General features: G+C 53.0%; 1 protein-coding gene across 2 annotated transcripts; it reads right to left on the bottom strand.

Moving 5' to 3' along the window:
- On the bottom strand, positions 1-24,051 carry BAHD1 (bromo adjacent homology domain containing 1). Of its 2 annotated transcripts, none has more exons than XM_036276613.1 (7): positions 23,749-24,051; positions 7,413-8,852; positions 5,254-5,636; positions 4,001-4,160; positions 3,536-3,612; positions 2,682-2,782; positions 1-2,226 (listed from the first exon to the last, which is right to left on the bottom strand). In XM_036276613.1, the coding sequence occupies exons 2-7, from the start codon at positions 8,836-8,838 to the stop codon at positions 2,037-2,039; spliced, it is 2,337 nt and encodes a 778-aa protein (XP_036132506.1). In that variant the 5' UTR covers positions 8,839-8,852; positions 23,749-24,051; the 3' UTR covers positions 1-2,036. The 2 variants fall into 2 exon arrangements, with proteins under 2 accessions (XP_036132506.1, XP_036132516.1); XM_036276623.1 differs by having other exon boundaries at positions 57-2,226; positions 2,682-2,773; positions 23,749-23,807.
- Positions 24,052-25,575: the final 1,524 nt, after the last annotated feature.

Raw genomic sequence — 25,575 nt, 5'->3', positions numbered from 1 at the left:
TTTTCTAAATCAATACAATTTCTCAAATTTATTTATTTTTTCTTAAAGAAGTACTTCTAATCTCTGTCGAAAGGGAAGTGAGGAAAGGTCCTCCCTCCCTTGTAAACACTGAAATACAGATCTGAGAAACCAGGGTCGACACACACAAAAAGTGCATTTTACAAAATTATCAACTAAAATATATTTTACATGAATTATGCTTCCATTGAAATTCTACCAGCTGCATTTTCAGGTTCGAAAAAATATTTCCACATCTAAGAGATTTCAAAAGCATTTAAGTTCTGGGCAGCAGACCCTGGGAGGAAGGGCCTTGATCTCTCCTGCTGGGTGGGGCTAGGCTCCTAGGTGGCAACAGCCCAGCACCCTGGGAATCAGCAGGCCCCAGGACTGGCTCTTCAGAGCTCCTACCTAGCCAGCCTCTCCTACTGCACAGTCCTCCTGGACAGATGCCTTTCTCCAAACAGCTTATTCCTTTCAAAGGAACCTGAGTTCCTTCTCTTCAGATTTGGGATTAGGTTTTCCCTGTGTAAATTCACCTCTAAAGCCTCCAGGCCTCCCCCACCTCAATGACCAAGCAGGAACAGCCCAGTTTTCTGAGGAACAGCACAGGGCCAAGGTTGCTGGAAGTACCCTCAGAATCCAATTCCACCTCCTTTTCCAGGCCCTGCCTGTCTTCACACCCAGTGCCACCTTCTCAGCCTGCTGGGTCTGTGTCTGCCCCAGCCTGGGGGTGAAGGACCCACTGCTGCCCTCCTTGGCCCCTGTCCCCAGGGATGTGCTCACAAGCAGGTTCTTAGCAACAGGCCCAAGCCACACGGGGCTCTTCTCTCTCCCCGCCATGCTCCTCTTTGGTACAAATAGGAAAGAACCAGGCTGCTCCAGCCCCCTCACAGAGAACCTCAGGGCCAGGGCCTAGTCCTGGCAAGGACAACAAGGGGCTGAGTCTAATTACTCCCCAGAGTAGAGAGTACATGAACAGGGCCCCTGGGCAACAAGAACAAACAAAATGCAGTCCTTAGTTCCTAGAGTGAGTGGCTGCAGCTCAGCAGGTCTGTGGACTGATACAGTGTTGTCGCTGGGATGTAAATTAGTGCAATCTACAAAAGACTAGGGTAAAGGGTGGCAGGGCAAGGGGAGCCACAGCACTCCTTTGGTTTGATTTCAGGTGGGTGTGGCTTGAAGAGTCATGTGTTTAGTTCTGCAAGAGGTTTCCTAGAACCTCCAGTGTAAGGCAAGAGGAAAAGTTTTCAATAAATCAGGTAGCAATTTTTCTTGCCCCCTGCCCCCACTCCCTCCCAGCTCCCTTTTGCGCTCCCAGACATGACAAACCCCATGTTGATCAGTTAACTTCAGGAAAGCCAGACCTGCTGGGTGGCCCCTCACCAGGAGGTGAACAGGAAGCTGACACCCATGACTGTGAGGGCCAGGTAACTTGTCCCAGCACCAGGGGCTACTGCAGGGGCAAAGGAGGAAAGCCAGGGAAAGGCCCTGAATCCAGGAAGAGGAAGTCAATGCTCTGGAAGCCAGAGTCTGGCTCTCTATGCCTCAAAGGAACGAGCTGAGAGCTGTGCTAGAATCTGAAAGAGGCTGGTCCCAGGCTGATGGGGAAGCAGTGGGTCACAGTGGGTGAGGTAAAGCTGGCTCCCACTACCCCTTGAAGGGCCCAGAGAAAGATAAAGAAGGGCCTCTGTTGGGTCTGGTTCCTGAAGGACCTCCTTCCTCCCCCCAGGCCCCATGCTCCTCAGGCTTGGCCCAGCCTCAGGGAAGACAGCTTCTTCAGGAGTCTCTGCCCAGGAACCACAGAGAGGTCGTACCCTGGACCAAGCTGAGGGCTCTGATGCTTTTCTTATACCCTGGCCTCCCCTTCCCTCCCATAAGACCCAGAACCCATAGAGGCCCCTGCCCTATCCCTAAGAGAACCACAGGCCAGCAACCTCAGGTCCCTGTGGCCCCTTAACCAAGTGCTGTGCTTCAAGCAGTCCCCTTGCCCTGAGCCCCACTTGCCCGTGGGCAGCCCCAATGTGGGCAGGAGGAGGCTACTGGGGGTTTTTGAGGATTCGGCCATGGCGGAAGTCATAGACGTGGCGGCAAAGAAACACCAGCTCAGGGTCCGTGTCCTCGGGCACTGTGCGGTGTGGCGGGGTGGTGTAGTCTGCCGAGGGGGGCACCAGTGCTGTCTTTCGGCTGGGAAGGCCCTCGCCCCGGCGCTTGGCCATGGCACAGAATCTGCAGTGACACACCCATTTGCTGTTATCAAAGCCACCTTTGCAGAAAGACCAATTCCTTTCCCACCCTGTTCAGAGAGCAGGAAAGTCGCCTCTGACTCCCGCAAGGGCTGGTACTGTCCTGGGGGCTACACGCCCTCTGCTAACTGCCAGCCTACCTTTGCTGTCCCTGGGGTTCCACACCTGCCAGGGGCTCCTTCATGACCACCTTCCAATTCTACTTGATTTTTTTCTGATAGCAGTACTGTAACCATCCCCAAATCTGTCCAACCACTCCGCCTTAGACAGGCAACAAATTTTTTCTTCTAAAAAATCAGATGGCAGAAGCAGGCTGGAAGGAAGAATATTCTAGGACTTCGGGCCCAGTGAGATCCCCTTGGGGATCACAGGCAGCTCCCAAATAGCCCTGGGTAGTCTGAGGGGAGAGGCTAGCCAGAGACACAGGGCACCACCCACCTGCAATACTCTGCAAAGGTCAGCACATAGCACTTCTCCTCGATGCAGGCTACACTGTTCTGGTCCTGATGTCTCGATGCAAAGACTTCATTCTGCAAAGGCTCAAGGGGAGAGAGGAGGAGATCAGTTACAGGGGTTGGAAGCACCTAACTCCAAGGAACAGGTGGACATGAACCCCAACCCCTCAGCTGGGACTCCAGACCTGAGATCACTCCAGCTAGTGCCCAGAAAGCCAGAGAGCTTCCCTGGAATGTGAGCCTAACTGCTCTTCACCTGGCACCCCAAGGCATTCCTCCCAGATTCTGTGCTACTCTGGAGAAACCAGGTGCCCCCCCTTCCAGCCCGTCATTAAGCTTCCTAACCCCCAGCCAGGGAAGGAGAGGGGAGTTGGTTCGCATCTTGCCAAAAAGTCCCAGAGGGAAACAGTAGAAGTGGACCCAGAATGGGGGTGGGAGGCACACCCAGAGGGCATTACCACTCCTAGCACACGCCTGGGTAAGGTGCTAAGGGATGTTAGAAGCAGGCAGTCTTTCCCACTCCATCTCATGCTGCACAGAGCATCAAAGAGGGCTAGGTGTGCAGCTTCACCTCCCCTTTCCTGTCAACAGGAAAATACATCCTGCCACCCCCTGCCCACAAGGGCTCCCCCTTCCTAGACAAAGGTTACTATTCCCTTTGAAACATGAATTGGGGAAAAGAGGCTGAAACCCAGGCCCTTCCCCAGGTTCTCTGGTGTCCAAGGTAAATCTAGGGACCGGACTACCCACAGCTGCCCTCCCTATATCATCTTCTTATGCTACAATCTCTCCCTCTATCACCCCTGCCTTCCCCATCCCATTTGCCCGGCAATTCACCTCATGCATGCTGGGACTGCGGCCTCCTTGTAAGTGCTCTGGTCTGTAATACCACAGGAGGCTCATCATCAGCTCTCCTGGGGAGACAAGAGAAGCAGTCATGGCTTGAGCTGGCAACCTCAGAGTTACTTAGACAGGCAGGCAGTCTGGCCACTTGCCTAAAGGCTCATCCAACTTCAGTGCTAGGCCAATCCTACAGGCTCTAGCCACCCATGTCCTCCGCCTCAGGCCAAGCCTGGCATTCAGTGGCCTGGAATGCCATTAGGCATGAAGGGAAAAGCAATGACAGGTGAGGAAGGGGAATAGGTGCCCAGGTTTTGGTGGCTGGAAAGGTTAATGAGCTGATCCAACTTAAGCCACAAGGCTGTCTACAGTTCTCGGTAGCAGAGACCGCGATGAGTGAAGGCAGAATGTGCCCAAAACACAGGGAGACCAGTGCCAGGTCAAACTCCAGGCAGGGGTTACCTGATTCAGGGTTCTCCCAGAGGGCAGATATCTTGGCCACATAAGGTGTAGACGTCTTTCGTGGGCCTGACTTGAGGAGGACAGTGTCCCGGACTCTAATAGTCTCCCCATGCCGCTCCACCGCCTGGTAGCTCTTTCGAATGGCTGGTTCTGGTTCATCCTGTGCAACAAGCCAATGACACAAAAAGGCTTGTGGGGATGCACTCTGACCACCGTACCCCAACAGCCGACTCTCTCACTCCACACCCCCAGCACTAGGTACTTCCTCAAGTTTCCTAATGGGACAGTCTGGGTTTGACCCTTCAACCATCACTGCAAGTGGCGTAGCCTTGGGCAAATTACTTAACCTACTGCTAAGCCTCAGTTTCCTAATCTGTGAAATGAGGATAATTATAGGAACATAAGTAGTGGTAAGGATGGAAGTGGATAAAGCATGCAATTAACTCAGTTCTGACTCCTAAGAAATGCTCAATAAATTTTAGTAGACATTCTTTTCATCATCCCAGATGTTACTCTATCACTGATTTTCTCTGCCTACACTAGTTTTCCCTACACATAGTTATCCAAAAGCCTCCATGGAAGTCCTCCATTTTATTATTTTAAAATTTTTTTCTTTATTGATTTTTAGAGAGAGACAAAGGGAGAGGGAAAGATAGAAACATCGATGAGATGTTTCTATCTCTCTTTCCTTCTATCTCTTTCCTGTTTGATGCCTGGTCAGGTCACGTGACCAGAGTGTGGGCCCGATCCCCAGTGGGGGGGCACGCAGGAGGCGACCAACTGATGTTCTCTCTCATCAACGTTTCTTTTCTTTTTTTTCCTTTAATTTTTTTTTAAATTAAAAAAGTTTTTAATGCACCTCTTGGTGCATGGGTTGACCCTCAACCACTGAGCCACACCAGTCGGGCTGGAAGTCCTCCATTTTAAAACCCAGAATAGAAGGGACAGTGTGAGCAAAAATGAGCAGTGAAGACACTTCAGATAACTGCCCTGAGAGTCACTGACAAAGATGGCAGCCACCAGCTGTGTCTGTGTGCATCCCCTGACCTCCCCAAGGTACACAGTACAGGATCAGTAGGAGATGGGGGAAGAGGCTGGGCCAGCATGATTGGTTCCTGGAGCACATGTGAGCTGAAGCCCCTTATCACCTTCTGAGTAGACAGAGCCAGGGTTCCTGGGACCCAACTCATTGCAGGTCCTATGTCCCCACTGCCACCATCTCTTCTCCCCATCAGCTAAAAGCTGGTACTCACCAAGACATAGACGGCCTTCTCACAGGCAGCCCCAACAGGTACCCAGCCATTAGTGCGGCGGCGGCGGCGGCGGCGGGGGCGTGGGCGCTGGACACGTGGTTGCTTGGGGTGGCTGGGCCTGCGAGCAGCTTTGCTCCTCACAGTGTGCCTACAGCTGGAGCCTGTGCGCAGACCTGACTTGGAGCCACTCGGAGGCTTGGCGCTCTGAGGGCACGCACGGGCTACTGTCTGGGGCTCCGAGGTGGGTGTCTGAAGATGAGGAACAGGCTCTGCTGCAGGTGGCACACTGGGTACAGGGCATCCCAGGAGGGGGTGGGCAGGTGAGGCTGGGTGGCCAGCTTCTGGAAGAGGAAATTCCAGCTGGCCCAGGGATCTGCAGCCTTCTGGGAAAAGGAGAAAGAGGGTCAGGACAGGTAAGGACAAGCGGTAAATGTGCCCTGGCCTCTCTGCTTTCAGAGCCTGCTCCAGTCTTAATGCTAAGTGTGAACCCAAAGGGTTCAGGGGCCCTTTAAGGTAGATTGTCAGAGTGACTGACCAAGGGTGTTTCTTGACCTTGGAGCTGTCTCCATCTCCCCTGCTAGCCTGAAAGGAGAAAGGGGTGGGTAATAGGAACAGCTTCTCTAGCTCTGACTTAATCTTCTCTAAGGCTTCCACAGTGCTTAGGAGCAGGGGAGCTGGAATCAGACAGCCCAGGATATGAATCCCAGACCTGCCACTTACTAGCTGTGTAATCCTAGGCAAGTCACATTACCTCTCAGTGCCTGTTAACAGAAGCAGTAGTTGCAAATACCATGTAGTCTGTCCTAGGTGTTTTTCTTATCACTGTATTAACTCATCTCATCCTTACAACAACCCTAGGAGGCAGGCATCATTATTCCCATTTTACAATGAAGGAAACTGAGACATCAAATAGTTACTGGCTTGTCCCACGGTCACGTGGCTAAGGAAGTGGGGGAGAACATTTCACTCCAAGTCTGGCTCCACAGTCTATGCTCAATTACATGTCACGTGGTCTCCCATCTGTAAAGTGCTTTAGAACAGTGCCTGGTACATGGTACTTACCAGTGTCCCAGGGCAAGAGAGTAAGGACCTGGGTCCCACAGGTTAGGTATCTAGACTTGCAAAGTAGTACAAAAGAGAAGGAAAAGCCCAAGAAGCCTGTTCTCATTTCCTAGAACTACAACTCACATCAGAATCTGAATCAATCAGTCTGGCCAGAGTCAACTGGTCTATAAAGTTGTTCTATAGACCCCCTGCAAGAAGGGGTGTGGGGGGTGGAGAGAGCCCTGGGAAGGCCTGGCCTCTCACTTCACCCACAACAGGGCAGACTTGCCAGCTAGCATGGCTCTGGTCACCTTGTTTCCACCCAGGAGCCAGGAAGAGAGCCTAGAGAGGCATGTGAGGACACTCCTGCCATTTGGGGGAAGAGAGATCACTGTGGGGGTGTCTCATCAGCTGCATCACGAGCCTCTCAGGTGTCTGGGTCTTGCCAGGAAGGCAGACACCAAAGCCAAAGGCCCTGAGAATGCCCTGTCTGTGCCAGGGAACTCTGTCTTGTTCTTGGAGTATGCCCACCCCATCCACCCCTGGCAAGGTGATGCTAAGTCTGGGTACTTCTTCTCTTTCAAAGCATGTATAGCCAAGGTGAAGCTGTTCTACCGCAGCTAGCACCATCTACTGGGCCTGATACTCCCCACCCTTCCCATGAATGCTGAACTTGACCGGCATGCAAATAGGTCTGAGCTCCTGGAAAGTGAGGAATTCTAGCTTTCTTCAAGGAGGACAGAAGGGACATGGGGACAACTTGGCCAAAGCCCTAATGTCAGTAACTTGCTACTCAAGAGCCTAAGATGGGAAATCTTAGGGAGGAGAGGCCCTTCTGCCCGTCTACCACCACAATGCTACCTATGGCAGCCAATGCTGCCACGCCAAGAAATATCTCCACAGACAATGGAGAGAGAACAGGGCTACTAAAAGCTAAACATGGGCCCCTTTTCCTGGGGATTGCTTCTAGGTTTGGGGCACAAAACGAGGGAAGTCCTCCTATCTCAAAGCCCCCTACCTCCCATGTAACAGATCTCAAGGAGCCCTACGACCCCACCCTCCTGGGACAGTGTCTCAGAGACTCCCTGGTACATCCCATTCTCAGAAAGACTTACCTGCTGCAAAAGGCATTTTGTAGGAACAGCCGCCACAGGTAGTGCCAATGTGGGTAAGGGAAGAGGGCAGTATTTCACAGATGCTATAGCCATTCACTTCAGCGTCTTCACTGGAGCAGTAGTGAGAGCCCCAGGGAGGGTGCAGGAAAGGGGTGCCTGCAGGCACTGAGCTCGGGGCCAAGAGGAACCCCTCGGTAGGTGCAGCTACCGGGGACAGTTTGCCCTCAGGGAGCATGGGGCAGGGGGAGTAGCCCCCACACTGCAGCCCATCTTGGCTGCAATACAGGTAGAAGCTGCCTAGTGCAGTGAGCTCAGGCCGACTACACAGCCCACTGTAGTCGGCGGGGTTGCCAGGTATAGGCAGGGGAGACAGCTGGGGTGTAGGGAAAGAGGGCTGGTGCAGTTCCTGCTTGGGGGCAGGTGACTCCTCTCCTGGGCGCCCAGGCTCTGGCTTCAGGGCTGCCTGCCCACCCATGAGCAGGGGCAGGTGAGGGCGCAGCCCTAAGGGGCTCTCCAGAGCCTTGCTCAGGGGCTGGTAAGGTAGCTGGCTGGATGGCCCACGAGGGGTTGCAGATAGCCAGGGCTCCTCGGGGAACCCTTGCCAGCTGGGTGGGCTTGCAGCCTCCCCAGAGCCGACCCCCTGCCGGGCCTTAGGATAGTTCTTGCCATTGACTTTGGCCCACTTCGGCCTCAGGGCCTTCAGTGCTGGTGGCTCAGTGGAGCGTCTGTCTGCTTCTGGGTGGGCACGAGGTGGCCGCAGGGGCAGCTCCCGCTCCTGGCTCAGCTTTAGGAAGGCAGCTGCATTCAGGCTAGCCAGTCTCTTGGGAGCTGGGTCACCATCTCGGCGGGCACCTTCATCTGGTGCTGGCTCTGGGGACAGATCCCGACTTCCTCCTCCAAGGTCCCCCAGTCGGGGCCGCTTCTTGGAGGAAGACCAGCCTCCAGTGGCCCTATCACGGTCACGGCTGTGGTGGGGGTCTCCCCCTCGACTTCGGCGGCTGCCCACCAGGCTGCTGGTGTCCTCCCGCTCCAGCAGCAGGTTATTGAGGGCCTCAGCATTGAGGGAGGCCAGGCGCCGCTTGCGGGGCTGGGCCAGGCTGTTGTCCTCACTGGATGGGGCAGGGCTGGGGGGCTTGGGCAGGTCAGGGGGCAGTTCATCAGCCTCATCTGCACTCCGTGGATCGGCCACATTCTCCAGGCGAGTCAGCAGCACTTTGCAGGCCTTGGGCTTCTCAGGAACCAAGGGGCGCTTACGCAGCGGGTAGTTCTTGCGGCGCCCTGTGAGAGGCCCTGGGCTCTCAGGCATGCCTGGCTCCACACCCTCTGCTCCCTGCTCCATATTGCTGCCTTCCATTTGCAGGGGCTCCTGGCGGCCAATGGGGCCCGAACTCAGCATGGGAAGGGACTTCCTCCGAGTGTGTGTCATGGAGTACCTCCAATCTGCAAGACAGAAGGCAAGCAATGAGAGAAGCCCACCCTGGCCTGCCCTGCCAGCTTTCCCCCCCAGTGCAACCCATCGAGCCCCACCTACAGTAACTGTGGCCCACCCTCACCCCATTTACAGCCTGAATTTTCAAGGGACCTTCTTCCAAAGTCCAATGAGATCAGGGCACCAGCAGCCGTGCAAGGAATGGCTGCCCCATTCTTCTTTTAGCCTAGGGTCCCTTCTTTGAACTAAGCCCCTGGAAAGCCTGCAGAGCAATGCAGGCCCCAGAGTCAGAAGACAGAAGGAGCTGGAGACAAAGCTTTTGGTCCTGTTTTTCTCCCACTAAATGTTTGTATCAGGCCAGGAGGAGGTGCTGAAGACACGGACCCAGGATAGGGGCTTGGGTGGAGGGAGCCCATCTATTCCTTCAACAATATTACCAACCCCCCTCTCCCCATGTTGGGGCTTCTGAGATTGGCCACAGGATGATAAGGAGATAACAGTGAGGAGTTGAGATGAGGAACCTGTCTGCAAGGCCGTGGAGGAGGCAAAGTCCAGCCTTTGAGGTGAGCACGTAGGGCAGGAGAGCTATAACCCGGTCTTGCTAGAAAAGCCCAGGAAGGGTGAAGACCTGCTTTTGAGGAGCTGGTGGTCAGGGGAGGTCTCAGCCAGCCCTAGGAGCCAGACCCACCTTGATTCAGGTTCTTCCAGGGAAGTGCAGCCTAAATAGTGCCAGTGCCTGGGGAAGGGATGCCGGCAAGGCCAAGGCCAGCACTTCTGGGGAGGAAACACAGGGACCACACACTAATGTAGTACATTTTTACCCCCCCCCCCCAAAAAAAGCCGTTAGGAGTTGGGAAAAGAAAGTATCAAAGCTAAATGGAGCTGCCTCATTAGACCTGCCCTATTCCTCAGGTCTTCCACGCTATAGACCAGACACCAGGCAGGAGGCAGGATAGGGGAAGTGCCAGGAAGCCCAGAGACCCTGACAAAAAAAGCCCATGACCAGGCAGCATCCCCTAACTTTGCTTGTCAAACACTTCCCCCCACTCTCAACATACCAGGGGTAGCCTGGACCCCATTCTGAATGAGAGAGGCCAAAGCTGGGTGTGTGTGTGCTAGAAGCTGGTATAGCCAAGGCAATGAAGAAAGGGATGTGTGTGTGTGTGTGTGTGTGGGGGGGGGGGGTCAATGGTCAGAGACTACTGAGCTGTTCACTCCTCACCTACTCCCCAACTCAAAGCTAAGCGCTGCCAAGTAAGGTGTCAGACAAGGCTCTGCCCTCCCTGGCACCCTGCGACCCCCTCCCCATCCAACAGGCCTAGGCTTTCCAGCTTAATTTCCCCACGGTAATTGTTATTCACACTCACTCTACCCTAGGAACTGGGAGAACTCCTGCTGGGCCCGGATTTAACCCTGACAATCCCAGCTCTGAGGGCTCCCAGGGATTCCAGAGCCCTTCCCAGCTAGGGCCAGTAGCCTTGGGCCAGTGAGTACCTTCCCTCTTGAGACATGCTGTACTAGTTGAGAGTGCTCAGAAAACCAGGCTGAGGGCTGTGAGTGTCCCTCACCCCTGAGAAAGGACTTGGAAAACTGGAAAAAGGAGGCAGCATGCCAGGGGTTGCTCTGGGCCATGGTGCGCGGACCTGCCACTGCCCAGAGACCAGACCCCAGGCATGACGCAGAGCCACAGAGGGTAAATCCATTAATTCCTGAAGCACAGACAGGAGAGGTCCTAAAAATTCCCAAGCATCTGCCAGGTTCTCTTAGATTCCTGCTTCTAATCAGGGTGACCGCTCATCCCTGTTAGCTCAGCATGCTGATTAGCAACGTATCCTTTCACTCTCAAAAGCATCCCAGTTACTTACAACCCACGGGCCCTTTTCTCAAATGCAGGGCACTCCAGTGCCAGAGGTGGAGCAGCAGCAGCAACGAGAAGCACATCTGTATTTCCTAGGAAAGCCTAGCCACCCCCCCACCCCCCTCCATTTGGAGTGAACAGACCACACAGCTGAGCAGGGGCCAAAGCCCCTCAACAGGCCCAGTTACAGAGAAGTCAGGCCTGGGAATGGCTGGGGGCCAAGGCTGAGGTCACCTGGGCTTGTGGCCTTTAAGGACACAGACAAGTACAGAGCAAGGAGGGGTGGATGGGAAGGAGAGGGAGCACAGGGAGGTGCTTTCAAGCCTGAAAAGGGAAAGAGCAAAAGAGCTCTTAACTGAGGGTGACTGGTCTGGCCCTGCTTCTCCTCCTCAGTTTGTTGGTGAACTGGGTAGACATCCCAGGATACTAGAACACTTGCTCCCTAGTCTGTCTTTCCCTCTCAACATGTAAAAGGTCCCAAAAGCAGGGACAGGTGGGGAGAGGAACACCTTCCACTTTCAGGACCCTGTCCCCAGAACCTGGGAATTTGTTCCCTGTGAAGTCTCTCTCTACCTCCAGTCCCTCAGGGACATCCACAACCTCCCCATTTTCCCACACTGATGGGCCTACTATCTGGCTATCAGGGAAGCCTCTAAATCACAGAGTGCGAGTCACATTTCCAAATCAAGTATAAGAGCCTCCTGCTAGCCTCCCTTGACTCTGCCAAACCCTCGTCACCCACTAAAAACACCCAAGGACATCAAAAGTACATTCATTGCAAAGCAACTCTTAGCTTTCATGTGGTGCCTAAGGCTGCAATGTCACTCACCATCCTGAGAAGAGTCTGGGGTCCCTGCTGCCTGCCTGACTGCACTTCAAACGGAGGAAGGCAAGTATGAGTCATGCTCTGAAGCAGGGCTGCAGATTCCCCCTTCCCCAGGAGGGGCTGGGTGAAGGGGTTCCCAGCCTGCAGGGGGTGGCCCAGCTCCTTGGGGAAAGAAGACCCTGGAAAGCGGTAGGCTTGGTAGGCTTCGTTCCGTTCCGGCTCTGCCAGTCCTTCTGCTGTCCTGCCCCTCCAACGTATACACCCCATCAATCAGGAACTTCTACCACTGCCAAGAGACAAGGGTGCCTGGTTCTCTCAGAATTACCCTCTTCCTCTCTGGAAAGCCCTGTCCTCCCAGGCACAGGTAATTCAGGTCCCCTCAGGAGAAGGTTCCCAGGAGGGACTTCCCAGGGCATATTACCACTCACCTAGATCATGCCAAGCAAGCTCTCACCGAAGGAAACCAGTCTGACTATTCCCAGCTATGAAGAGCAAATGGCCAGCTACCACGAAGGATACCAGTTACTGGGGGTTTCTCCAAGCCAAAGACCAGCAAACTACATGTTGAATCCAAAATCACAAGTGTACTCTATTTAAAAATATATATTTTTATTGATTTTTTAGAAAGAGGAAGGAAGAGGGAGCCATAGAAACACTGATGTGAAACACTGTGCCATTTGCCTCCTGCACGCCCCCTATTGGGGATCGAGCCTAAAACCCGGGCATGTGCCCTGACCAGAAATCAAACCGCAGCCTTTTGGGGGTACGGGATGATGCCCAACCAACTGAGCCACATCTGCCAGGGGCAAAATCACAAGTGTACTCTAAAGACAGCCAACAGGCCATCTCAGCCCCTGGCACATTATAGGTCTTGAAATCAAGGGGGAGATCAGGCCCAGCTAGAGTGTCAGAGCAGGGTTTGCTGGGGAAAATCATCTCCACAGAAACAGAAAGGGAAGAAGGACTTATCTTTTGCCCTCAAGCTTCAGCAGCACTGTGCACCGCCCCCTGGCCAGCGCAGGTGGAGCACCACTGAGGGGAAAACCAGGGCAGGGCCTGTACAGACAGGTTAAGCCCAAATATCTCCAGAAAGCAGAGGCTGCTCTGTGGCACGAAGAGGTCTTGAACCTTGGCCAAGGCTCTCCTTTTACCTGCCCAGCTCCAGGCCATATCCCCCAACCCCAGACTCAAGGCTCTGCCCTGCTGCCCTTCCTGAAACCTTTCTTAACCACTGCATTTAAAATTTTGCTTTTCAGGCCCTGGCCCAGTAAGTAGCTCAGTTGGTTAGAGGGTCATCCCAACACACCAAGGTTGCAGTTCAATTTCTGGTCAGGGCACATACAAGAATCAACCAATGAATGCATAAATAAATGGAACAACAAATTGATGTTTCTCTCTCTCTAAAATAATTTTTTTTTAAATTTGCTTTTCAGGCTTTTTGGTTTATTTTTAATGGGAGTATTCAAGGGGGTCTTAGGTAAGGGCAGACCAGGTGGTCACCAGAGTAAGGGCCAATAAGAGCCCTGACCCTAGCCACCTCCCAATTATACCTAAAGCCACACAACTGGCACTGCATTAAATACTGCCCTCGTCTGCAATCTTTCTTGGAATCACCCCCCCCCCACACACACACACACACACAAGGAATAGCACGTTCTCATGAGCACCGAGTTTCTTCAATATTCTATCAAAGACGAGCAAGAGCACAAAGGCAGGCTCTCGTTCATTTTAATTTAGTTGATGTTATTTTGCGGGAAAACAGAGAGGTGAAGCTGCTGAAATTCTTATTTCAGGCAAAGTACAGAGATGTGGCCGGTATCCCCAAGAGCTGGTAGAGTAGAAAGAACCAAACCTTTGAGTCAGGCAGACCTGGATTTAGATGCCAGCTCTGCCTCTCGTGGCAACTTACTTCTCTGAACTTCAGATTCCTCATCTAAAAAGGATGCACCAAAAGGAACCTTACTGAATGGTAAGACTGACAGAGGCACTGTGCACAAATCCACCAGGGTAGGAAGCAACACCCCTCTCCTCTTCCAGACCCACAGACAGAAGTGGGCCTGCCCGGGGCCTGTTTCCCACAGTAGGAGTCCAGCTTCCGCTGTGAGAAATCTGAAAACCCAGAATGCACCTCAACTCTGCTTTGCTACTAGTCCACCCAAGTGTCAACCCCAGAAAATGATGGAGACACTGCTCCATTCCCATGCAGGACCCACTGTGGGGTGAACTGTGGGGTGGGAATGGGGGGGGAGGCTCGGTTTTCAACACAGCAAGAGGGCAGGGGCAGAAACCAGATCCCAACAGATCCTGAACAACAGCTCCCCACCTCCGAGAAACACTCTACGGTGAAAGGAGAGGCTCCTCAGATGCTAAAGGCCCAGGGGATGGCGTCAGAGGTCTTGCTGTCTGCCTGTTCCTGCCATCTGACTGCTGTTTCACTGTGGGTACCTACATAGAGAAGAAGTCTCTGGTAGTGACAGCACGGGCCCTACCTCCCTGGTACCCATTCAGCCTCACTCACTACTTTGGGCTCTCAATTCACTCTGAAATCAGGTCAGGATCCCACAAACTCCTGGGCAGGAAGCACAGGGACTCCCAACCAAAGGGAACTGGCCTGACTCGCCTGGACACAGCTTGTTTTATAGACGCCATCAGGTCTGGCAGCCATCTGAGGAGCCGAGTCTGTCCTCCGGAGTCACCAAGCCTATCTACAGCCTGTCAGACCACCTGCTCCTCACACTTCACACTGGGGGCTCCCAGAAACTCAGAGAGAAAGGAGCAGCCCTGCTGGGAACATCCACACCCACCTCATGTGGGGTCTGGAGTGCCTCTTGCCCTGTCTCTGGCTACTCCTGTCCACTCTGACCATCCCTGTAGAACAGACACAGAGGCCCAGAACTGCACCCCAGTGTTCAGAACCTCCACTTATTTCTGGCTTCAAATGCAAAGCCGGACATCCCACCTCTTGCAGCTATAGAAGAACACAAATCTTAATGGGGAGGGAAGGGAGCTTTAACTCAGATTATAATAAAACAGAACCCCCTAATTTTATATTAGAATAGGAATTAAATACACAACTACAGGGGTGGGCAAAAGTAGGTTTACAGTTGTGAGTATGTGAAGCAGTTTATTCTTGTATTATTATTTATTAAATGTTTGTCTTTTCCACACAAACAACTGTAAACCTATTTTTGCCCACCCCTGTATATTAACAGTGGAATTGGTGGAATCTCCTCCTCATTAGAAACTGCCATGCCCAAGTCTCAGGGCAAAGTCCTTCTTATATGTAGCGAGCTGAGAGGCAGTATACCCATTGGATCTAGAAATTGATACATACACACAGACTACTGAGATAGGACAGCGGGCAGAGAGCATTTATTTGTAAATGTCATACTACAGTGCTATGCTTTAAGGAACTCTAACCTGACAAATTAGAAGGTAATCAGGTACAATATAAAACCAGTCTTGACACCTTTCTTTAAAGGTATATACCCTTTGCCCGGTCAGTGTGGCTCAGTGATTGAGTGTTGACCCATACACCAAGAGGTCGCCAGTTCAATTCCCGGTCAGGGCACATGCCCAGGTTGTGGGCCCGATCCTCAGTGTGGCGGCATCCAGGAAGTGGCCAATTGATGTTTTCTCTCGTCGATGTTTCTATCTCTCTCTCTAAAAATCGATAAAGAAAAAAAAGGCACATGCCCCTACTTGAAGCAATCTGCCTTCCCCTCGCTTCTTCCCAGAGCTCAGCTTCTATGTGCCCAAGGTAGACCTATACCTGCAGGTATGGCTCAGCTAAGCCAGAACACCTGAGGCTCACTCCCAGGCACCTGGCACCTCTGTGACCTTTGCTCAGTCAGCCAACATTTACTGACCCCTTGCGGTGGCTCAACACAGTGGAGGCAAAACTCACATGGTGCTGCTGCTAATCCTAGTGAGCTTGGTCAGCGAATTGAACTGCTCGGAGCCTTGGTTTCCTTGTCTACACAGCAAGGTTGCTATGAGGAACAAGTTAAATAAGAACGTGCCAAGTGCCTAGCAGAGTGCCTGGTATACAAAAGGTGCTCAATACAAGCTCATTCTTTCCCCTTGTACTTCAAGTATTAGGCTAACTGCTGAAGAAAAATGCAAAAAAGCCTAAGAAATTGGAGCTTTGGGCTGGCAGGAAGACAGAGGACAACAGTGTGACGGGCTGTGATGAAGTGCTCAGAACTTGGTGGAGAAAGCTCTCGCGCTTCACGGTACCCTCACAGAGGGCATACCTGAGCCAGGGCTTCATTCAGACGCTGAGGGCCTCCTTCATGCCAGGTGTACCAAGGGAACAATAGCCCAGTAGGGAGTAGTCACACTGAGAAATTGACTTCACAAATGTTTGGGTGCAGGAAGGGGCAACTGACAAAAGCTGAAGTCTTGAGGCAGGAGACAGAGGCACCTTTCCCCAGACTCAGCCCTACTGGCTCTACACAGTCCCTACAGGCTGGGACAAGGGAGCTCCAGGCTAAGGTTCCCTCAGGCCCTCCCACCCAGACTCAGCAGTGCCCAGGCTGAGCCAGAAGCAAATCGCCTCCTGAAGCAGGACCCGTTTGCTCTGGCCAGTTAACAATGTGGGATAAACAAAACAGAAATAGGGCTGGGTTCCCCAAAGCTCAGCAATGGCAGAATCAGGTGGAAACTTCATGTTACTAATGCACCATTCTTAAAAAAATAAAATAAAAACCCACACAGTAGCTCACCAGCCTGTTCCAGGCCCATGCCCAGGAGCAACAAAGGATATGTGTTGGTTCCACCATCAGGACACTCCAGGAACCAACAACTTAGATTTTTAAGACAGCTTGCTAAGCCTGGAGGTGCTTATCTCTCGTCCAGAATAGAAGACACTGGCCAGTCAGGCAGAGATGAAGCTCTGCCCTCAGCCTCCCCAGCAGGTGTTAACCTCCTGAATGAACCAGCCATGAGGATCAAAACCCAAGACAGGCCTTCCCAAAGCTCCACCAACACAAGCAGAACCACAAGGCAGACCCTACCAGAGTTATGGTCACCAACCTGAATATCTCACACCTAATAATTAACTAAGTAATTAGTGCCGGGGCCATCAGGAAGCAAGCTCTATGGGGATAGGCAGGCTCTGCCTTCCTTATCACTAAATCCTAGCCACAGGGCTTAATAAGAACTTACTGAATGAATGAAGACCTGGCTGCCCACCTACTCTACCCCATATAATATTTCTGCCCTAGAATAATGGCATCACTTGGAGCCCAGGACAAGAAACTCTGACCCTCAAATCTCTCCCATCACTGGGAGTCCACTGTGCCTCTTTAGTGTAAGCCATAGCTCAACAGGGCTACATCAGGAAATCTCTCATATTTACACAGCATAACCCTCTTTCACTACCATCCTCTTTCTTCTCTCCCAACTTGCCCAGCTATCTCAGGAAAATATTCCTCTCATTCACTTCTTACCCCAAATCATTAAAAGAGCAAGAGTGGCACTGGAGGCACACTTCCATCAAGACAAAGAATATCACAAATGTTAAGATGAACTCAGCAGCAAAGAATCAGAGTTAGCATTATCAGTCCCCAAATCCCCCAAGTGTGCAGGGTAGGGAATTCTTGATCCACCACAGAGGCTTCTAGTCTAACAGGATGGCTCATGTTTGTCAAGCACTCACTATGCGCCTGGCACCACCCTAAGCACATTACATTCATTCTCATTTATCCTCACTCACCACCACCTCACAGGACAGTTGTTAGTATCCCATCCAAAAAAGGAGAAAACAGTGGTACAGACAGGCAAATTCTTTCACCTCTCTGTACACCACCACTGCAACAGGACAGCTGCTGAGTCTCAGACCAAAATTCAAGATCAACTTGCACGTTCAATTTTGTTTTTCTGGGTTGTTTTAATCATTGGCATCAACAAAGTAGTTTTTCCTGATTTTTTCATCACAAAGGAATTAAAGGTGTATTCCAATTAAATGGCATCAGTGAGCTAGCCTGGAAACATAATTTTACAAATTGTTTCTACAAAAAAGTCTGCTCAAAGTTCCCAATAAATTCTACATGCACTTTTGAAAACAAACCCATTTAATAACTTAGAAAAGGGTAAAGGCTTCAAAGGCATGTTGTCTTGATTTTACAGTAAATCCAGAAAAGTCTACAGACTTCCCTCCACATCTAACCACACCTCTTTAATCAGGTGCAATATCCCTCCCTCCTCCAGCCCAAACTGCAATGAAGACTGAAATTCGGTCATGCTCTCAACAGCCACCTTAGTGTGTGAAGACACAGCAACTGCCCCTTGGCTACCTTCCTTGGGGCCAAATAAATCCAAGTCCTTTTCATTTTCTCTGAAGATCATCTCTTATAGTCATTTCATCAATTTTATAATTCTTTTCTACATTCTGTCCAAACTGTGTGATTCCCTCCAGGCACCCAACAGAGGATGCCCCTCACTTCTGAGGGCCTACAGTGGAAATGCGCATCTTCCCTTCTAGCATACTAGTCAAGATATTCTGGCATCAAGCAGCAGCACCCTAACACCTTTCCTGTGATTTCTATAAAGATTCTTTAAAAACTGATAACTCACCTCTACACCACTTGGCCAAATAAGAATGTGAATAATAAACTGAACTTCCCCCAAACATTTCAGACAGGTAGCTGCAGGCAGGAAATTGCAAACTGCATCTAGGGACAGTGTGCGCCCAAACCGACAATGAAGACAGACTAGAAGCAGTGGCAGTCAGCACCACTCCAGGTGGGATCCCAGGGTCACAAAAAGCAGAAATGCAACAGGTCCTATTTACTTAACTGAGGATAGGGGAAGCACCGCGCCCCCTCCAAAACTCACTCGAAAAACTGACATGAGAAAGATGATGTAGACCCCACGTTCCAGCCTGAATCCATCCTGATAATTAAGAAAAGTCACCTGTCATTTCTTCATTCAGATAACTTGGTCATGGTGCCTTGGAAAAAAGTTCTCATTTCACATTTTAACAAAGGCTGAGAGACAAACCCATTGTTTTATTCCTGGTGGATCGGGCCTGCAGAGGATCTCAAGAACAATGTTATCTTTTGGGGGAAGGGGGGCACTGAATCAGATGAATAACCAACCACCCCTGCAGGCGTATCCCACTGGGAAATATGGAGTCTGAATGAAAATCCTTCCCAGGACACAACACAGAGTCCTGGACATGACTGCCCTGAGGTCTGCTCACCAAACCCAGTCCTCTGGTACCCAGTTTCTAGACCAAGCTGCCTAAGGCAGGGCACCGATTCCCCTCAGTGAAACACCAGGGCCCCGATGGTGCTCACAGCTCTTCGTCTGGCCCTGAGCAGGCCGCCTGCCACTGCTCTTCCTCCTCCTCCCTGTTAGCCGGTTTACTGCTCATTAGTGGCAGTACCAGGAGGTGGGCAGGGGAAACATAAAGGAACTGAAATTCAAACCAGTCCATTTTACTCCAGTTAGGTGCCTCCCATAAAACCAGGCCGGATTTCATCATTCAGGCCTCTCTGTCCCCTGTTCTGGGGAGGTCAAAGCAGCACAAAGGGTCAGGAGCTACAGAATCTCAGGACCTCAGGCATCAGAACCTGTGCTTCCAATCATCACGAGCTTTTGACTACGCTCTGTATTTTCCATCTTTTCAGGGTTAACAGGCACTTCTAGCCATGAACTGGCCCATCAAGTCAAGGCCAGGGACCTGCAGAGCAGGAGTGCTGGGTTTGCCCTGAGTATCAAAGCACACCCTCCTGTCTCTCCAAAGTCCCTAGCACAACAGGCAAGTTCACAAAGGAAGTGAGTCCTGCCAGACTGTGCTTGCAAATTCCCATAAATACTTAGGCTGGGGTAGTGCTGCTTATGTAAAATGCTTCCCCATTGAGAGATGCTGCTTTATTTACATTCTTCCCAACCCATTCATAAAAAGGAGGCCCTTTAATGTTGGGGCTGTCTGTATAATGCTCCATAAACCTGGCAGCTTCGGCTGGCAGCCTTAGTTCAACACAGGCTACTTCTCAATTCCAGAGACTTTTTTCCTTAAGATTTTTTTTCTCTTTAATGATTCACCTTGCAACAGGGTGCTGAGGCCAGATGTTGCCCAAGCAAGGCCAATAGGAATAAGAACAGATAAAATAAAAACATGTAAGTCCTCCTGAATATTGGAACACTGAGGTAGGGAGTAATGAAAATAAATAAATAGAAAATCCTTATAGAACTCCAATGTGAAGTAAGTATATTAGAAGGCTGAATTCCTTCAAGGTTTACTGAAACTCCCTTTATGGATGTCAAAATTGCTCCCCAACTTATACCCCTACATACCAGAGAAGGTGTGGAGCAGATAAATATTTTTTAACCCCAAAGGAAAAGCTAGAAGGCTCTTTCTGGTTTTTAATTTGCATGCCAGGAGAATTTTTAAAAATATATTAATTTTCTCTGCTTCACACAAGTGTGTCAGGGTTTGCTGGACCTAAGAGGGGCACAATTTGCTCAGGGTGAAGAAACTCAGGCAAACCCCAGAGAGGAAGGACTATGTTCTAGAACACACAGCAGAAACAGACTGGGCAGCTGAGGAAAGAGCCAAGGAGCTGCATTCTAAGGTAGTTTGTCTCCTGCTACTGTACAAGCGAGGAGGAGAGAAGTACGGATTTTTTTAATTGACGGGGAGCGGTCTACATTGCCATGGCAACTGTGAGGGGTGGCCTTCCAGCTTGGAAGGGAAATGCTGGTCCATTAATCATCAAACTGGGGCACAAAAGGGAGGTTTGGGGGAAAGGGGATGGATGCAGAATTTATTTTTTCACTGTCTAGACTCAAACCAGTTACCAGTCCTTGTTCCCATTTCCCTCATGGTCCAGGGTTGATGGTAAACAAAAACCGAAGTTCTGAGACAGCTGGGATCATAGCTTTCCTTTCTGATGGGTCCAGTGTGGGGCTGATCATGCCTCCCATGTCAGCAATGCCCCTTTAAAGACTGTTTCCAAAACCAGTCCCCAAAGTCCCATCCATGGGTCAGACCCAGGAATCCTTTTATTTTCTGTTCTCAGAACCCTGTTTTTCCCCTTATTTACACCCAGGATTGAGAAGAGATAAAACATATGGATTCATTTAGCATGGACAACAAGGAAAATTTCATAAGCGAAGCAAAGCCGTGTGGAGGGAATGGCCTGATGAGGTAGGAGAAAAACAGGATTATAGTCTTTTTCCAATTCACGTTTATATGGTGTCATGTAAGCAATCCACAGGACAGACTCTTCACCAGCTGGAATATCAGAAACAGCTAAATTTCATTTGTTCCCCATGCTAAAGCACCCCAAAAATGCCCATCAAATACCTTTGAAAGAAAAGGTTGGAAACCACAAAGGATTCCATACTGAGCACTGCTGGGGAAGCAGAAAGAAAGGAAGCTTCCCCTCTGTTCCCACCCAACTAAGCAGTTAACTGCATTTATTTGTTCAACAAAAGCAATGTGTATAGCACTCTACCAGAAATCGCACAACACAGACACACAGATTTAACACTCAGTGTTGGCCTGGAGTGGTCTGGGTGACAGGGAGAGGAAGGATGAGTAGGGTTCAGGTGGGAGGAGAGGAAGGCAAGGGGCTCCTCATTGGGGACAACTGTTGAAAGCAAAGATGCAGGGAGATAAATGTGCATGGCATGGCTAGGGGAGAGTCATAGGGAACTGGGATCAAACTGCAGGAAAAGGGGGGCCGTTGTAAGTCTGTGGATAAGGGAGTGACATGGGGAAGATGTGCTTTAGGAAGAATGATCCAGCAGCTCTATATAGACAGGATAAGAAGGACCAGAGGAAGCAGGAGAAAAAGGGAGACCATGACAACAACACAGTTCTGACATGAGGACAGCAGGGCAACAGAAAAGAAGAAAAGGAGGGAGATATAAAAAAGAGAAAAACTCTTCCTTGGTTGACCTCTCCAGAGTACTTGAGCTGACTGACAAGAGATTCCTGCTAAGTTAAGTACCTGTCAAAGAGGAAAACCATTGTTTTGGCAATTAATTACCCTTTACACCCAGTGGCCAGACCAGGTCACCCCTTCTTAGTGCCATCAAAACAAATCACATACTGTGTAGCCCCAGAGAAGGCACAAGGACCTTCATCATTCTCTGAATGTTAGACATAATCTTAAATTATCTCAGAACAAACTTTAGTTTCTTGCATGAGGTAATACATCTCATTTCCACAAGCCTCAACTCCACTTAAGCTGGGGTCTAGACCCTCCTGGGGAGGATGGAGGGTGGCCACAAATTAACTCCATGCCCATACTAAGCAAGGCTGACAGGCAGCTTTCCCAGAGGGAGATTACAGCCAACCACAGCTGGGAGCAGCTCTTAACCAACACCTACTTGAGGTGGAACTCAAACCCAGGCTCTCAGCAAAAGTCTACATTCTAAACAGCCTGCGTATACCTGTCTTTGTGCTCCCAACTCTTCCCTTTTGGGGTTACATGAGAGGACATGGAACTCTGAGTAGGCTTTTACAAATGGGAAAACAGCACCTAGCTTAGAGAGATGGTCACTGGTAGGGTTAGAGGAACTCATAGCTTAAGCCACTGGGTCCAATTGTTCTCCAGCTGGCCAAGTACAGAGGTGTCCCTCCAGGATATGTGGTCCCCCTGGGGCCCATTCCCGAAGACATGAAGATGGAGAAAGTACAAAGTAAAGTCCCTCAGGGGGCACAAAGGAAAAAGACTGAAAGCCTTTTTTAAACTTAATCATTAAATTTCTGCCTGGATTTATGAACTCAGCTTCTTACTTCCCTATGTGGGTACCTTCTTTGGCTTAAAAAAAAAAAAAAGTGCTGAAAGCAGTTGTGGATGGATTGCTGGAGCACATCTGGAGGGTGTCTCCTGGTCCCCAATCCAACTGATCTCTGTCTTCTTAAAACTGTCGACAATGGGCGACTGGTAGATGTCCCATGTGGGCTTAAACCTCTGTTCGTGGGCAGACTGCTTGCTGAAACCCCTCATTCCGGGCAGGCTCTAGTGGTTCACCGGAACTGTTGCCTCGGTGAGTTCAGAAACGTCGTTACCGGCCAGGCCTACCGTATGTACTCCCCCACCTCTGGCCCGTGCCTCTCCACCCTAGCTGGATCGACCCCACTCTTCCCAGAACCTCCAAGCGATCCAAGGCTGGAACGGTGAACCAGTGCCACAGCTCCTCCCGGCGGGCACCCCGGCCCCCGCAATCCCTGGGGCAGAGTCCGGGCTTGTCGCCCGCCCCTCAGGGTGGGTAGCTCGGACCCGCTCCCCTCCCCGACGCCACCACCTGCGCCCGCTCCGGCGCCGCCTTTGTCCGGCGTTGAAGCGCCGAGCGGGCCCCTCGGGCCCGACCTGACCTGGCCCCAGAGGAACGGCAGCGAGGCGGGCAGGGCAAGACCAGGCCGGGCCGCGAGCACGGGGTCCTGCTGTCACTTGGAGGCGGTCTGACAACTTCGATCCCTCCGCCCCACCTCGGACTCGGCCGCCTCTTTGCACGGTCCCCGCCGGGCCTCCCGCGGCCCACACTCGCTTCTCGAACCGGTTCCCTTCCGTCTTCGGCGCCTCCCTTCCTCTCAGTCCGATCCGGTCGGGTCTACAACTACCCACCGCCCCGGCACGGCCCCCATCCTCTGCCCCCCATCTAGCAATAACCGGTCAGCTCCCAGCGCGGGAGGGCGCCCCCCACCCTGAGCGGGCAATCCCGCGGCGCCGCCCCCGGCCTCGGCCCCTAGCCTCGGGGACCGCGATGGGGGAGGGGGCGCGGTGGGGGGAGGGGACGCGGCGCGGGGGGGTCGGGGCCTCGCCGCCCGCGCACTCGGAGGCGAGCCGGCTACGCCGCGGCGAAGAACAACCGGCGTCCTCCCGCCCTCCGCGGCCCGGGACGCCCGCGCCGCCGCCGCACGGCCGAGCTGCCACTCTGCGGCCGCCACCCACCCCGCCCCCGGCCATCGAAGCGAGCGGCCCCCGGGGGCTGTCACCTCGAGGCGTGCCGCGCTCCCCGATGGCGGGACCGTGGCGCCGGACCCGGGGGAGGGAGGCGGCGCGAGCGAGCGGTGGCCGCACCTGCTTCGCGTCGTCCGTCCGTCCGTCCCTTCCCGGGCTGGCGGGGGCGGCGGCGCGCTCGGTGGGGCGCGCTGACGGGTGGCCGGTCATCTCCCCTTCACTCGTCCGCCTCCCTTGCTCGTTCCCTCCCACCCGCTCACCCCTACTCCTCTCCTCGACCCAGGCCCTTAGCTCACCGGGACGGCGGCGCGGACGGCGCGGCTCTGGGCGCCCGCAGGCCCCAGCCGGGCTGGAATCCGGCGGCTGGAACCCCCCGGGGGCGCTCAATTCCCGGGCTCCACGCTGCTGCGTCAGCGCCTCCTCCTGGGGGCCGGGGCCGGGCGGGCGGAGCGGGGGCCGCGGCCGGGCGGGGCCGTCGGGGGGGCGGGCGCGCCGAAGCGGGCGGACGGTGAGGGCCGGACGGGCGGGGCAGGCAGCCGGACGGGCGGACGGCGGGGGCCGGGCTCCGGGATCCGCTACGCCGCTCGCGGTTCCTCCACAAACTCCCCGAGAGCGGAGCCTCCGCCACCCTCCTTCCTGCTTCCTCGTCCCCAGCCAATCAGCGGAGCGCCCCTCGGCCAGCTCCGCCAATCAGCCGCCCCGCCCTGCCCTGGCCCCGCCAGCCAATCCGGCCCTCGGCTCCCCCTCCCAGTCCCCAACCAATCAGAACCGTGGGTCGGTCGTCCCAACGCAGGGGGCAGCACGAGGCGGCTGGGGGAGGCGGTGCGGGGAGTGGTGGGGCCTGGGGGGAGGGGTACGGTGCCAAGGGTGGTGGCGGGTGGTGGTTTTCTTTCCCCGCTTCTTGGATTTTTGTCTTCGTCCGTATAGCCTGAGCCCGTATCCCATGGTGACCCGACCCTGGAGCCCCAATCCCCAAGCTGCTACTCCCCCCCCCCGAGAAATCTTATCTTGCCCCCGCCCTGGCCGTAACCCCTCTGCATCCCTCTTTCCCTTCTCCCTAGCACCCACTGGAGAAAACTGCGGGCCAAGGAACACCCCCAACCCTCGCCAGCGGCTGCTGCCCCCAGGGCAAAGCTTTGGGAAGACCAGACGAAAATCAAGCGAGGACAACCCCCCTTTCCTCCAGAAAGGGCCCCAGACTCCAGCGAAAGGGCCCCGACCGCTGAGAAGCCCCTCCCGCCCTTGCCTCATCTTTCCGACTTCCCTGCCTGCCACGTCTCCTTTCCTTTCAAGCAAGGTCGGTCCTGGCTCGGTAACCCCTCACCCGCATTTCTTTTTTTCTCTTTCACCCCTTCACCTACCGCCCCCCACTCCAGCCCCTAATTTACCCTTCTCAGAGGCAGAGTGTGGAACCCTCATCCATTTTCAGCCGACAGCAGAGCCTGGTCTGTGAGTCCTTGACACCCACATACCCTCTTCCACCACCGCGGGGAACATCAGAGCTTTCCGCGGGAGCCGGGCGGTGGTAGGGGTGGGGGTGGGGGGCGGCAGAGTGACAGCCCAGGCTGCACTCCCTCCCTTTCGTCCCCAAGCCAGGATGGGACCGAGCGTGGACACTTACCTGGCTTCCCCCTACTCACCAAATGCTGTGGCTCCGTCTCACACCCACAGACGTGCTTTTCCAAGCCCGAGCATGCTCGCGGGGTCAGCGGGGTGGGTGGGCACAGCAGGCTGAGGTCACATGGAGGTGTGGGAGGTCCCTTTGAGGTGCGGGAAGGGGCTGTGTCTTGGGCACCTTGTATCACCAGAGCCGGCATAGAGCTTCACTTCAACCAGCATTGAATGTGCACATAGTAGGTTCTTGAGAAATGCTGCGTCCACCCCAGAACAAAGCCTCATTCCCCATTCAGGAGGGGGAGGGGAGCTTTGGGAGGTAAAAGGAGCAGCAGCAAAAAGGGTAGTGTCAAGTCACCAGAGGGTTGGGAGCAGCCCAGGGAGGTACCGCCTCCAGCAGAGAAAAGCACCCTCGAATGCTGGGGCTGCCTAGGCTGGAGGAGAAACCTAGCCTTGGAGTGGTGGCTGAGGGTCTTCTCCTGCACCCCACACACTCTCTAGCCTTTCCT

The sequence above is a fragment of the Molossus molossus genome, unplaced genomic scaffold (genome assembly GCF_014108415.1).
Source record: "Molossus molossus isolate mMolMol1 unplaced genomic scaffold, mMolMol1.p scaffold_m16_p_1, whole genome shotgun sequence".
Taxonomy (NCBI): Eukaryota; Metazoa; Chordata; class Mammalia; order Chiroptera; family Molossidae; genus Molossus; species Molossus molossus.
Note: the sequence above shows the minus strand (reverse complement) of the source record. Positions and strands in the feature narration are given on the sequence as shown.

Excerpts from the sequence above, each read along its gene's own strand:
- BAHD1 (XM_036276613.1), bottom strand. The coding sequence starts at position 8,838 with ATGACACACACTCGGAGGAAGTCCCTTCCCATGCTGAGTTCGGGCCCC. Across the intron at positions 3,613-4,000 it reads CTGGGAGAACCCTGAATCAG|GAGAGCTGATGATGAGCCTC; the intron begins GTAACCCCTGCC and ends TTGTCTCCCCAG. Across the intron at positions 2,227-2,681 it reads ACCTTTGCAGAGTATTGCAG|ATTCTGTGCCATGGCCAAGC; the intron begins GTGGGTGGTGCC and ends GTGTCACTGCAG.